The sequence below is a fragment of the Mangifera indica genome, unplaced genomic scaffold, assembly GCF_011075055.1.
Source record: "Mangifera indica cultivar Alphonso unplaced genomic scaffold, CATAS_Mindica_2.1 Un_0003, whole genome shotgun sequence".
Taxonomy (NCBI): domain Eukaryota; kingdom Viridiplantae; phylum Streptophyta; class Magnoliopsida; order Sapindales; family Anacardiaceae; genus Mangifera; species Mangifera indica.
This window is the reverse complement of record NW_025401095.1, coordinates 846,417-862,112: the sequence shown is the minus strand read 5'-3', so window position 1 is coordinate 862,112 and position 15,696 is coordinate 846,417. Positions and strand designations below refer to the sequence as shown.

Sequence of the window (15,696 nt, the reverse complement as noted above, 5' to 3'; positions counted from 1 at the left end):
TTATCTTCTGATATTACATTATTTATATGAGTGTTAATTTTTCTATCTAATAGATATACGATTTTTTTTTTTTTTTATATATGTTATGTTACTTTTATTCATATTAGATATTGATCAAATCTAAATATTTGATATTATTTTGTCTCTTTATTTGTTGAATTTTTTTCATAATGATCTTAATGTGATTTTATTACAAAAAAAAGACAATTTGTGTTATTTAATGTAACTTATTACTACATCTGTTTCCTCTAATTTTGTCATAAGTTTTTTTTTTTTTTTTTTCTAGTGATTTTGCCATTTTTATATAGATCATGCGACATGTTACTGTCCAAGGATTGAAGGAATTTAAACCTCAGTAGCTGAAGACATTTTAACACAAAATTTCAAGGGGATCTTGAACTATATTTTGAGACAAATGTTTGGAAGACAAGTGAGACGCTTGTGAAAATTTAAGATTTGTGAAAGACAACTATCAAGAAAGTTTAAGAGTTACTTGAGTAAGTTAATGAACTCAATTATTTGAGCTAAATTCCTTTTTGTACTTGACCTTTGTTTGAGCTTAGTGGATTTAAGATGTCTGGAGTAGATCTCAGGAATATGGACTATGATTATTGTTAGACCATGTAAAAATTCTCTATCACTTTACTTTTTGTTGTTTATTTGCTTCATGTGTGTGCTTTTTGTGTCAAAGGAGATATTTTTAATTCAAGCTCGATTTAATTGTTCACATAATATCTTCACAAACCAACTTGCATGAAATTTGATTTCAAGGAAAGGAACTACTAACCCTTTGTATGATAATTTTCATTAACAATAAAGCTATTTGTATTTATTTTTGGTACACAATTTGTATACATAGATGATGTGTTATCATGTGATTGAATATTTCTTTATCATATGATGACACATAATTTAAAATCATCTAATTACATGATGACACATCATTGTGTACATAAATTGTGTATAAAAAATGAATACACATAGCATTGCTCTTTCATTAATAGAAGTGGATGATGAGTGGACAAACAAACTTTTCAAATTTGAAAAGTAGGAAATTGTTGTTTCATTAATGTCCAAGTGAGAGATAATTATTCAGTTTTTTGTGTATTTCCAATAGAAGAGATTCTAACTAAGGTTGTTTTGTCACATAATAAGAAGTTATATCGAAGAAGAATAAAAGGATAATTTTGGTAGAGGGAATTACATTTTTCCATCTAAAGTTTTGCTCAAAAGCTTTTTATAAAACTTTTTTACACTCAAAATCAAGGGAAATTAATTAGATTACCCAATTTTCATGGGTAATAAATAAATTTACCCCTAAGTTTGGAGTTTAAACGAAAATATCTATATTTTAAAGGATTTAAACGAAAATACTCTAAATATCAAAAAATACCAAAATTACCTTTCTTTTATTCTATATAAATTATATCTTTTCCTTTATCTATTAACATATATAATTTTACTTATTATCTAAGAGAAAAAAAGATTTTGTGATTGAGATTTCGGGTGAGAAGAAAAAGTTCGTGATATCGAAGTTTTTATACATACTATAACTTCAATCGTTACTATTTTACTGATAATGCAATTATATGTGGTGTTTTATATAATAAATTAGAGTTGTGTGTAAACATTAAATTGGTAAAAATTATAGGGGGTATTTTGTAATTATTATAGAGTAAGAAGTGAAATGATATTTTACAATAAAGGGTGTTAGAGATATTAGAAGGGTAAAGTGATATTTTTAAAAATCAGTATCGCATTAATCAAAGTATATTAATAATCACAATACGTAATAGAATTATAGAATAAATATAATTGTGCAATAGAAATAAAATCACGAAATTCGAACTTAATAATAAAATAATGTAACACAAATATGTAAATAGTATTTTTGGTTATGTTATTTATGTTGATTATATATTTTATTGTAAGATTAATCTAAATGACTGAATATGCTTTAATTAGAAAGGGGGGAATGGATAGGAATGGATTTTATCTGTGGCCTTTGATGAAATATACATGTCAATTTATAACATATGATTGAATCAAAGGCCTATCATAATGGCAAATTCATACGGGCTGAATCGCATGTCAACCTCAGTAACTTGAAACCATAACTCATCGCTCGAGTTCGCTTTATTTACCACTCTTAGGATGAAGGAGTGTATTAAAACTCTACTGAATCGACTATCCTTAAGGTCTAAGAAGTGACCCATTCAGATATGCCGAAACATTTGCAGCTGTCACTCTACTAATATTTTCTTAATCATGGGTCCCACATCTCTATATCCACGCGTAGTAACTTGAGTTTTAAAATGTTTTTTCATAAGGAATCTGATTTTATCTTTTCCCTTATCTTTTTCCCTCTTTTGTCAAGCTTCTTATAAAAAAAATCAAATTGCAATTATATCAATTTTATATTAAAAATGATTTAATTATGAACATAAATGCATTATTCAGAAAAACATACCTCAAATTCAAATTTTACACATAAAAAAAAAAAACTTAAAATGCAAAAATTTTAATTTGCCCCTTATATAAAAATATTAAAAAAACCCATAATTTTGAAGAAAGTACATTTTCCCCCACCAAAACCCACCACACAAATCTCGTGGTAGAAAATTTTGGAAAAGCACATTTTGCACCCCAAACACACGTGTGGTTGGGAATGATGATTCGTTGTTTTCTTCGATTTTGGTGTGAAGGGTAGTTTAGTCTTTACAATGAAATAAGGGCATTTTTGTTTAAAATTCAAAAAGTTGGGTAATTTTTTTGCACCCCTAAATTTTGGGTAATTTAAGTAATTTCCCCAAAATCAAACTTGTTTATTAGAAAATGTACAATAAAAAGGTCAAAAAGTGAATTTTCTTAAACATGACACGTGCCGTGGAATATGTATCTCTCTCTTTCCCACACACCACATGCCATGGAAACTTAATAAAAAAACACCATCATCATGGCAACAACCCTAAGCCGTCTCACCAAAACACCATCATGCAAACAAAATTCTTCACAAGCGGTAACCAAAACAACAAATTAGTTTTGTTATATTTTTGAATCAATATAAAAAACCGATTTTTTATTTAATTTTTGGTTTAAATTCTAATTTAATTCGATTACCAAGTAATTTTGAACATGTAAAATATAGGATGATATATACAACTACGTGCGATGGAGTGTGGAGAATATGGAAGATGGAGCAAACACATTGACAACAAAGATAAGGATGATCTGGGTATGTTATAAGAGTAGACTGAGTTGAGTAGATCTAGTCAAATCATAGTCACTCTACTCTCATGGGTGAATGATGATAACATGGTGAGGGAGGATTGCACATGCATGGTGCCTACTACAAAACATGCTGACAGTAGTAAGCGACAACCTTACCACCATTTAGAAGATGAACAAACCCTCTGTTTATTTGTTTCACTATTTCTGATTCAACAATTCAGAACAATTTACGGTGAAATTAAAACCCAAAACTAATAACAATTAATTAATTTTAAATTTAATTATTTTATTCTTCAAACATTAATAAGTCAACAACTTTTATATTTTCATATTCATCTTTTTCCTCTATCTACATTTCAATTTCAATCTAAATCTATCAATTCAATCAAATTACAGATATAACTACAAATCACTGTAACTGGTAACATTGACAAAGACTCAAATAAGCCCTTACCCTTCCACAATCCTTCTTCACCATCTACTCAGACCCCCCAACTGATCCTTCTTTACCATGATCACATAAATGATGATGTGAATTTCATGAAAGAGAAAGAGGTTCAATGCTCAATACATGGATAAAACGATAATGCTACTTGGAATAGTGCCCTTCTTGTTATGGAATAAGATAGATTGAATGCAGCACATAGGCGTGTGCATGATTTGCTTTAGCATGATTTGAAAGTTTTTAACCAAATCAAACTAAACTGAAAAAATATAGTTTGTTTCTATTTGAATTACGATTTAAATCTATTGAAATCATTCATTTTTAAATATATCATTTAATAAAATTAATTGAATTATAATTTTTCAAAATATAATATAAACATATAAAATAAATATGAAGTACATATATAATATATAAAAAATACAAAATAACTATAAAAAAACAAATTACACATTTAATTGATTACCTACAAATTTTATCAAATATAATTTTATATATATAAAAAAAATGTGATTTACTGTTTGACTTGATTTAAAAATTTTTCAAATTATAAATTATTTTTAAAATATTTATATCAAATTATTATTAAAAAATTAAAAAGAGATTTGGTTCAGTTCCACAATTTATATCAAATTATGCATATCCATAACAACAACTGTCTTTGTCTTATATCTGGCCTGGCTGTCCAAGTTTTCCACTCTCTGGCCGCCATCATGATAAGCTGAAAGAATAAATTTGGTTGACAAAATATACAAAAATAATCCATGTCTCTTTTTGAAAACATGGCAACCTCACATCAACACAAAGATCCCATTTCTGTTTCCTTCCCACACAAGAAAAGATCCATTCTTGTCTTCACTTAATCTGTTTTCCATTAAAAACGTTACCCTTCTAAAACTCCATCCAATTCCCATTTCACCGCCATCTTCCTTACCTCAACCCTCCTTCAATCTCTTCCTTCTGATAACATTACCCTCTTACTCTTCACTTTCTCTTCTCTTATCTCCCTTTTCTTCCTCAAATGGACGTTCACAAAATCCACGAACCCAATCCCTCCATGCCCGTCGGGCCCACGTGGCATCCCCTTTCTGGGTAACCTCCTCTCTCTCGACCCGAAGCTCCATACTTACTTTGCGCACCTCGCTTACTCCTATGGCCCTGTTTTCCAACTCCGTCTCGGTAATAAAATCGGTGTTATTTTGACTTCTCCTTCCTCAGCTCGCCAAGTACTCAAAGACCACAACACCACTTTTGCCAACCGGGACATGCCGATTACGGGTCGGGCCAACGCAAGGAGGGCGTGACATTGTTTGGAACCCGTATGGACCCGAGTAGAGGATGTTGAGGAGGACTTGTGTTCTCAAGATGCTCAGTAACAAAACCCTGGACTCTGTTTACGCGCTACGCGGCGTGAGATCTGGCAAACCATCGGGTACTTATACAGTCGAATCGGGTCACCCATTAACATTGGTGAACAAATGTTTTTGACGATACTGAATGTCTAATACAAACTATTAAGACAGAGGATGACGCAAAGAAGCACAGGGTAATTGAATTGAAGTGGAACGCACATGAAAGTCGTTTTGTAGATTTTGAGGAAGTATGGACGCTGTCGTTTTGTAGATTCAGCAAATGATGTAAAGCGTTGTCGTTTAGCATACGATTTGTAAAACATCGGAGTATAAAAATGTAAAACTTGGAGGGAATGACAGTTACGTTTTTGTTGAGCAAAATTCTCATTTCCATACTTGTTCTTGTATTTTCTCTCTCTTTCTCTCTCTATGATTTCTGATTCATTCTTCTTCTTCTTGATCAGTTCTTATTAATTAGTAAGCAATTGCATCAGTGGTATCAGAGCCTCGCAGACCATAGCAGAGACATGCAATCAAGAGCTTAAGAGGGAGATTGCTCATATGATAGCCCAAGTAGTCGTAGAAGCAAAAATTCGACAACAAGGTCGATTACAAGAAACACAAGATAGACTACAACAGTTGATGGAGGATCTTAAGAACATTGTTAGTGGCCTAAGTATTCAACATGCAGAGGTTATGAACCAAGCGACCAATCGAAGGGATGAAGGGCATCCAAGAAACGTCCAAGAACCGAGACAACAATGGGAAAGACAGACATGTTTAGATTTTTCATGATTTTTTGAAGATGATTTTAAGAATTGGATTATAAAAGTGGAGTGTTTCTTTGAGGTGCATAGAACGTCAACAGCTGACCATGTCAAGATAGCAGCCTTGCATCTGCAGGGAAGAGCAATTCAGTGGCACCAAAGTTTCATGAAGTCCAGAAATGGTTCGACGGTAGTTTAGGAAGAGTACGTGGAAGCAATGAGAGCAAGATTCAAAAACTATAGGTATGATGACCCTTTAACCGATTTATGTAACCTGAAACAAGTAGGTACTCTCCAACAATACTTAGACACTTTTGAAGAGTTGTATCCAAGGGTTGGCATTAGAGAAAACCAGACCCTCAGCTTCTTTTTATCTGGTTTAATTGATCCTCTGCAGATGCCTGTAAGGATGTTTAGACCCAAGACTTTAACTAAAGCTTACTCCCTTACTAAGCTTTAAGAAATTACAGTAGCAGCACTTAGTAACCAACCTAAACCTCTAACAAGAACCCCTCAAATGTCGATGAGCCAAAAACCTATAGCACCTAATTCAGTCACCAGTAATCTAATACCTAAATAAACTATGTCTTCAGGGTTATTACCAACCCCGAGTGGGCGTCGGTTACCACATCCTCACCCTACAAAGGTAGTCACTAACAAAACCTTTGATGAGAAAAGAGCCAAGGGCCTTTGCTTCTGGTGTGATGAAAGATATACACTAGGCCATAAATGTAGCAAAAAACAGGTATATATGATCCAACTACAAGTCGAGACAGAAGACAGTGAAGGAAATGAAGAGGTTGAAGAGCCAAGGGAAGGAGAGTTGTTAGAAGGATATGGATTGATGCAACTGTCATTGCAAGCATTGCACGGTTCACTGGGAGCAAGAACTATGAGATTAAGTGGAATGCAGGGTAAAAGAAGGTTTTACATATTAGTGGACTCAGGAAGCACACATAATTTTCTGAGTGAATAGACTGCTCGCAAGCTAGGGTGTTCAATACAGCAGGTTAAAGGAGTTTATGTGATAGTGGCCAATGGCCAAGAGCTTTAATGTAAGGGGTGGTGTAAAAGACTTAAGTTCACGGTGCAAGGACAACTCTTTTCAGTGGACACTTATACATTACTGCTTGAGAATTATGATTTAATCTTGGGAGCTCAGTGGTTGGTAGAACTTGGTGATATTACTTGGAATTTTGAGCAGCTAACGATGAGATTTGTGAAGGATGGCTATTTATATTTTTTGCAAGAGGAAGGAAATAAAGGCATCACTGTGATTAAGGGGAATCACTTGTGTAAGTTGCTTTAGAAAGAACATCAATTAGCATCAATTCAACTATTATGGCCCTAACCAATAGAAGTAACGACCCATCTGTACAGAGTACAAGTTTCTGGTTTAGTAACTCAATAAGAATGGCCAGAGTTGACAATATTGTTGGATCAGTACAACAGGGTTTTTGAAGAACCAAAGCAATTACCACAGAATTATAATGAAGGAAGGAGTACAACTAATTAATTTGAGACCCTATAGATATGGTAGCCTACAGAAGGATATTATTGAGAAAATGATCAAGGAAATGTTGGAAGTAGGAGTGATAAAGAATAGTTACAACCCTTGCTCAAGTCCAATGGTATTAGTGAAGAAAAAAGATGACACTTGGAGGATGTGTATAGACTATAGGGCTCTGAATCAAGTAACAATCAAAGATAGGTACCCAATACCCTTGATAGAGGAGCTTTTGGATGAGTTAAGGGGGGTAACAATCTTCTCAAAAATTGACTTGCATTCAGGTTACTGGCAAATAAGAATGGAGGCTAGTTCAATAGACAAAACAACTTTTAAAACACATAAGGGTCACTATGAGTTCATGGTTATGCCTTTCAACTTAACCAATGCCCCCTCCACCTTTCAGAATGTCATGAATACAATCTTCAAACCTTACCTGAGAAAATTCGTCCTTGTCTTCTTTGATGATATACTGATTTACAACAGGGACAAAATAGACCATTTAAAGCATTTAGCAGAAGTACTTCAGCTGTTCCAAGAAAATCAGCTTTATGCAAAGAGAACTAAGTACACATTTGGAGCCTTGAAGGTAGAGTATTTAGGTTACATCATCACATGAGAAAGAGTAACAATTGATCTATGAAAGGTTTATGTGATTAAGGAGTGGCCAGTGCCCAAAACACAAAAGCAATTAAGAGGATTCTTGGGATTAACAGGTTACGATCATAGGTTTATCTGAAATTATGGAGCATTGGCTGGTCCCCTCACTGAACTATTAAAGAAGAATGGTTTTGCATGGTCAAATTCTACTCAGGACTCTTTCGATACCTTGAAACATCACCTATGCACAGCTTCAGTTCTTACACTACCTGAAATGACATAAACCTTCCAAATTGAAACTGATGCTTCTAGTAGGGGTATAGGAGTTGTTCTCATGCAGCAAGGTCACCCAATTGCTTATATTAGCAAGACACTATCTCCACAAAACCAATTACTATCAATCTATGAGAGGGAAATGTTTGCCTTTCTCTTTGCTTTAAAAAAATAGGAATATTATTTGAGAGGACAACATTTTATGATCAAAACGGATCACCAAAGCTTGAAGTATTTGTTGGAGCAGAAGATGACTACACCAAAACAACAAGCTTGGCTAGCCAAGCTTATGCAATTTGATTATGAGATTTATTACAAGAAAGGAAAAGAAAATATTACAGCTGACTCTCTTTCTTGAATCTACAGCGAAGAATTTCATCAGGTGACTGCTGTGATCATACCTCAAGAGCTGTTGTCTAAGATTGAAGCAGCATGGCAGCAAGATTCCCACTTACAATAGGTAATAATTGCTAAAGAACATAATACAAATGTTTTTCCCAAATATGAGTAACTTAATGGACAATTAAGAAGAAAGGGAAAATTAGTAATAACTTCAGATTCAGCCTTACAGCACCAACTACTATCTTTATTTAATGACTCACCCTTGGGAGGACATTCGAGTGTAATAGTCACTATGAAGAAGCTGGCCTCCGTAGCATATTGGAAAGGCATGTGGAAAGCTGTGAGGAATTACATAAGAGGCTGCCTTGTTTGCCAAAAGTACAAATCTAAAAACATACCCACACTAGGACTCTTGCAACCTCTGCCCTTGCCAACTGAAGTATTCCATGAGATTTCCATGGATTTTATCGAAGGTCTACCTAAATCATAGGGAAAATCAGTAATTTTGATGGTAGTGGATCAACTAATGAAATATGCTCATTTCATGGCCTTAACACACCCTTTCTCAGTTCACCAGGTTGCTCAACTTTTCTTGGACTAAGTCTACAAATTGCATGGGAATCCTACAAGCATAGTCAATGACAGAGGGACTGTTTTCTTGAGTAAATTCTGGCAAGAATTATTTAGACTGCAAGGAGTAAAACTTAAGTTTTCCATAGCTTACCATCTTCAGACAGATGGCCAAACGGAAGTCGTGAATCGCTGTCTTGAAGGATATCTACGTTGCATGGCAGGGGAGCTTCTAAACACATGGCTACATTGGTTACCCTTAGCTAAACATTGGTATAACACCAATTATCATTCTAGCATCCAGATGACACCTTTTGAAGCCTTTTATGGCTACTCTCCACCTATACATATCCCCTACTTCCCTAAAGACTCTGAAGTAGCTACAGTGGATACCTCATTACGCTCCTGTAAAGATACCATACAAGTACTCCAACGACACTTATTAAAGGCACAACACAGAATGAAGATGATGACAAATAGTAAACTTACAGAAAGGCAATTTAAAATTGGAGATCAAGTCTATGTGAAGCTACAGCCGTATAGACAAGTCACTATGCATTCAGGCAATCAAAAGTTCCAGCCACGGTACTTTGGTCTATTCACTATCTTAGACAAAGTGGGTGTAGTAGCATATCGGCTGTAGCTACCGACGGATGCAGCGATTCATGATGTTTTCCATGTTTCCCTCTTACGATCTGCTTACTCTTGAGTTGCTATTTCTCCTACCTTATCTCCACAGTTTACCCTGCAACGCTGGCCTTAGTGCATTCTTGATAAGAAAATGGTTCGCAGGCATAACACTCCAGTTGTTAAGCTATTAATCCAATGGCAAAATAAGACACCTGAAACTGCTACTTGGGGGTTTGCTGATACCATCCGTAACCAATTTCCTTCTTTTTCCCTTGAGGACAAGGAAATCAAGGGGGGAGTATTTGATACAAACTGTTAAGATAGAGGATGACGCAAAGAAGCACAGGGTAATTGAATTGAAGTGGAACACACATAAAGGTCATTTTGTAGATGTTGAGGAAGTACAGATGCTGTCGTTTTGTAGATTCAACAAATGATGTAAAGCGTTGTCGTTTAGCATACGATTTGTAAAATGTCAGAGTATAAGAATGTAAAACTTGGAGGGAATGATAATTACGTTTTTGCTGAGCAGAATTCTCATTTCCATACTTGTTCCTGTATTTTCTCTCTCTCTCTCTCTATGATATCTGATTCATTCTTCTTCTTCTTGATCAATTCTTGTTAATTAGTAAGCAATTGCATCAGTGGTATCAGAGCCTCGTTGACCATGGTAGAGACACGCAATCAAGAGCTTAAGAGGGAGATTACTCAGATGATAGCCCAAGTAGTCGCAGAAGCAGAAATTCGACAAAAAGGTCGATTACAAGAAACGTACGACAGACTGCAACAGTCGATGGAGGATCTTAAGAACATTGTTAGTGGCCTGAGTATTCAAGTCCATTGGAGTTTGAAGTCAGAAGCCCTGGAGTACTTCAAAAGGAGTACACCACATTGTACGATCGACGAAGTCGTTGAAGATAAACTCTGCTTGTGGTAACACCAAATTCCAACTTGTTATATAATCCATGACAAGGTAGCCCAACAAATTATGTATGCAAATATGTTGTGTTATGTGATCATGTTTTTGAAATACGAATTTTTCCTCTAGATATAAAAATATATTGATCATATCATATAATATGGTATTATTTTGATACTTATTTTATTATATGATAACATTTGATCATTATCTTTTTAATTTGAAATTGTTATAATAATTATCTTTTGATATGACATTATTTATATGAGTGTTAATTTGTCTATCTTATAGATATATGAATTTTTTTTTTTGATACATGATATGTTACTTTTATTCATATTAGATATTGATCAAATCTAAATATTTGATATTATTTTGTCTGGAGTAGATCTCAGGAATATGGACTATGATTATTGTCAGACTATGTAAAAATTCTCTATCACTTTACTCTTTGTTGTTTATTTGCCTCATGTGTGTGCTTTTTGTGTGAAAGGAGATATTTAATTGTATGTGAATTGCGGTCATATACTATGTTCACATAATATCTTCACAAACCAACCTACATAAAATTTGATTTCGAGGAAATGAACTACTTACCCTGTGTAATAATTTTCATTAATAGAAGTGGATGATGAATGGACAAAAAACTTTTTAAATTTGAAAGGTAGGAAATTGTTGTTTCATTAATGTTCAAGTGAGAAATAATTATTCAGTTTTCTGTGTATTTCCAATAAAAAGAGATTCTAACTAAGGTTGTTTTGTCACATAATAAGAAGTTATATTGAAGAAGAATAAAAGGATAATTTTGGTAGAGGGAATTACATTTTTCCATCTTAAGTTTTGCTCAAAGCTTTTTATAAAACTTTTTTACACTCAAAATCAAAGGAAATTAATTAACATATACAATTTTACTTATTATCTAAGAGAGATTTTTAGAGAGATAAAAGAAATTCGTGATTGAGATTTCGAGTGAAAAGAAAAAGTTCGTGATTTAGAAGATGAACATATAGGGGTGTGCATGATTTGGTTTAAAATGATTTGAAAATTTTTTCAAATCAGATTAAAAGAATGATTTAAAAATTTTTCAAACTAAATCAAACCATTTTAGTTTTTAAACCATATCAAACCAAACTGAAAAAATATGGTTTGACCCAAGTTGGATTATGGTTTAAATATATTATAATCATTCATTTTTAAATATAACATTTAATAAAATTAATTGAATTATAATTTTTTATAAATATAATATAAACATGCAAAATAAATATAAAATATATTAAAAAGTACAAAATAAATATAAGAAACAATTCTACATTTAATTATTTACTTAAAAATTTTGTCAAATAAAATTTATACATATGTATATATACATAAAATACAATTTATTATTTGATTTGATTTAAATATTATCCAAATTATAAATTATTTAAAATTTTTTTATCAATATAATAAACTAAATAATTTTATAAATTAAATCAAATTAAACTAAACCGTGACATTTAAGAGGTTCGGTTCAATTTGCCGTTTAAATCAAATTATGCGTATCCATAACTGCAACTGTCTTTGTCTTGTATCTGGCCTGGCTGTCAAGGGCTTCCACTCCCTGGCGTCATCATGATAAGCTGAAAGAATAAATTTGGTTGGCAAATTATTTTTAAAAATAATAATATTATTATATATATAATTTTTTATATACGAATAATACTATATTATTTTATAATTATATATTATTTTATTTTTAATTTTCGATAATTCAATTATATAATATAAAAAATGTACAAAAATTATCTATATCTCATTTTAAAAACATAACAGCCTCATATTAACACGAAGATATCCCACGAAAGAAAATAGCCATTCTTGTCTTCACTTGATCTGTCTTCCATTAAAAACGTTTCCCTTCTAAGCCTCCATCCAATTCCCATTTCACCAACATGGTCCTTACCTCAACCTTCCTTCAATCTCTTCCTTCTGATAACATTACCCTCTTACTCTTCACTTTCTCTTCTCTTATCTCCCTTTTCTTCCTCAAATGGACGTTCACAAAATCCACGAACCCAATTCCTCCATGCCCGCCTGGCCCACGTGGCATCCCCTTTCTGGGTAACCTCCTCTCTCTCGACCCGGAGCTCCATACTTACTTCGCGCACCTCGCTCACTCCTACGGCCCCATTTTTCAGCTCCGTCTTGGTAATAAAATCGGTGTCATTTTGACTTCTCCTTCCTCAGCTCGCCAAGTACTCAAAGACCACGACATCGCTTTCGCCAACCGGGACGTGCCGGTTACGGTTCGGGTCGCAACGCAAGGAGGGCGTGACATTGCTTGGAACCAGTATGGACCCGAGTGGAGGGTGTTGAGGAAGATCTGTGTTCTCAAGATGCTCAGTAACAAAACCCTGGACTCTGTTTACGATCTACGGCGGCGTGAGATCCGGCAAACAGTCGGGTACTTATACAGTCGAGTCGGGTCACCCGTTAACGTTGGTGAACAAATGTTTTTGACGATACTGAATGTCATTACGAACATGCTATGGGGCGGATCGGTTCAGGGTGCGGAGAGGGCTAGTTTGGGTGGGTTATTTCGGAATCTGATATCGGAGTTGACGGATTTGTTGAGCCGGCCGAATATATCGGACTTTTATCCGGGTTTGGCCAGGTTTGATTTGCAAGGACTGGAGAAGAAGATGCACAGGGTAGCCGGGAAATTGGATAGCATGATTGATGAGATAATTGATCAACGGCTGAGAAGTAATGGAGAGAGTGGGGAGAAAGATAATGAAGATTTTTTACAGTTTCTACTTGAGCAGAGGGATGGGGGTGATTCCAAAACACCTTTTACCATGACCCATGTCAAAACCTTGCTTATGGTAATTACTTTTTATATTATTCTTTCTTAAATAAGAATGTTTCTGAATAGGGATGAATTTGAACCAAACCCAAATTGGGAGCAGTTTGAATCTAGATAGTCTTGCTCAAACTGATTGTGAGTTCATCTAAGAAGGCAGATAGTATCAGAGAAGAAGAGACGCTGTCGGAGAAGAAATTAGACAAGAACAAAAGTCTATGAATCTATCAACAATTTTCCAACTATTTGATCACTCGATTAGAACCTGAATTGGGGTGCTGAACAGTTAAGCTGGTTTGATTCGGATCTATCCAGTGAATGAATAATTATAGGATTATTAAGAAAATTGACCTATCTACTATTCTTCTTTAAACTTATCTTCTGTTTTCGTTCTCTTTGGATGTTTAAACTGTAAGTAATCTCAAACTTAAATTAGGTGTACTATTCAATCTAATTTCTAACTTGTTCCAAAATGTGAAAAATATTGACATGACTTGACGAATTTTTTTGACAGGATATGGTGGTGGGTGGGAGTGATACATCCTCCAATCTAATGGAGTTCGCCATGGCTGAACTAATCAACAAACCAGAGGTAATGGAGAAAGCCCGCCAAGAATTAGACCAAGTAGTTGGTAAAAACAACATAGTAGAAGAATCCCACATTCATAAATTGCCATATTTATATGCCATAATGAAAGAGACCTTGCGTTTGCACCCGGTCCTCCCACTTTTAGTTCCCCATTGCCCTTCCGAAACTTGCGCCATTGACGGCTACACAATTCAAAAGGGTTCACGAGTCTTCATCAACGTGTGGGCAATTCACAGGGACCCTTTGATTTGGGAGAATCCATTGGAGTTTATTCCGGAGAGGTTCTTGAATGAGAAATGGGATTACAGTGGAAGTGACTTCAATTATTTTCCATTTGGGTCTGGACGAAGAATTTGTGCCGGGATTGCTATGGCCGAGAGAATGTTCATGTATTCGCTGGCTACACTTTTGCATTCTTTTGATTGGAAAGTGGGGGAGGGACAGAAAGTGGATCTCACTGAAAAGTTTGGGATTGTTTTGAAGTTGAAGACTTCTCTTGTGGCAATCCCAACGCCGAGATTACCGGATTCAGCCTTGTATATGTAGATAAGTAACAAGAGTGTTCCAATATGCTCGGCAAGCAACGTTAATCAATAGTATAATAAATAAATAAATTTCATAAATTTATTTATGAAATCAAGTGACCTTCTTCTTTTTGGTCAACCTTCTTCTTAATTACCTCTTGTGTTTTTTATTCGAAGCATGAAATTAAGTCAAATCCATTAGTTTCGCTATAAAATGTGAGCTTAATAGATGAACCATAGATTTAAATCTAATCTAAAATCATAATATACATGAACCCTTTATTCTTAGAATTTTCAATGAACAACATAACAACAATCCATTTTTAACATAACAACAAACTAGGAGTAAAATAATATTATATACCTTAAATTATGAAACACGCCATTCATTACAACTTTTGGCCAAAAGTTTAGACCTAGTTGAATCTATGACTTTCAATAGAAAACGTGAGTTAAGTATGTAAATCCTAGATTTGAATCTAATTTAAAATTATATGTACATAAACATTTCATCTCTACCCTTCTCAATCAACAATTCATTTTCAACAAAACAATAGACTAAGAGTAGAATAATGTTACATACGGTAATTCAAGAATCACGTCAATGTAAATATCACATGAAGACGGTGAAATCAAGTGGAGATTAACGGATCTAGTCAATAGAGGGAAGAGTAAAAATAAAGTTTATATCAAGGTGAAGTGTCAAAATAAAAAGAGTGAAAGTTTTTTTGTTTAAAAAAAATAGTTTAAATTGGGGGAGTGCTATTAGCCTAGAGCAAAAAAATAAATAAATAAATAAAGGTGTTATTTTTCAATTAAGGGTGAAAATAAGCCTTTTATTTTTTATACATATATAGGAACACACATTTTTGGAAACCTTTTTTAAGCAATGGCAAGAGATTATTTATTGTTTTTTTTTTGACAAATTAAAATTATGGAGAAATTAAAAAAAATAATTGGCTACTCAGTCTGAAATCCGCAAACCACATTCCCTCCTGAAATAACCATTTTCATTTTTCTTTGGACATTAATAAAAACACCCTCTCTGTAAACCCTAATCGAAAATCTCCCAAACCCCATTTCACCGTAATTTTAAAACCCA

At 33.9% G+C, this 15,696-nt stretch overlaps 1 protein-coding gene across 1 annotated transcript; it reads left to right on the top strand.

Annotated features, from left to right (window-relative positions):
• The first annotated feature begins 12,504 nt into the window (after window positions 1-12,504).
• Window positions 12,505-14,745, top strand: LOC123205283 (carnosic acid synthase-like). The gene is made up of 2 exons (XM_044622207.1): window positions 12,505-13,503; window positions 13,996-14,745. The coding sequence occupies exons 1-2, from the start codon at window positions 12,571-12,573 to the stop codon at window positions 14,614-14,616; spliced, it is 1,554 nt and encodes a 517-aa protein (XP_044478142.1). The 5' UTR covers window positions 12,505-12,570; the 3' UTR covers window positions 14,617-14,745.
• The last annotated feature ends 951 nt before the right edge of the window (window positions 14,746-15,696 follow it).

What these genes read in the sequence shown, in the direction of transcription:
- LOC123205283 (XM_044622207.1), top strand. Translation starts at nt 12,571, where the DNA reads ATGGTCCTTACCTCAACCTTCCTTCAATCTCTTCCTTCTGATAACATT. An exon ending in ATGTCAAAACCTTGCTTATG is followed by an intron (nt 13,504 to 13,995) that starts GTAATTACTTTT and finishes TTTTTTTGACAG; the next exon opens with GATATGGTGGTGGGTGGGAG.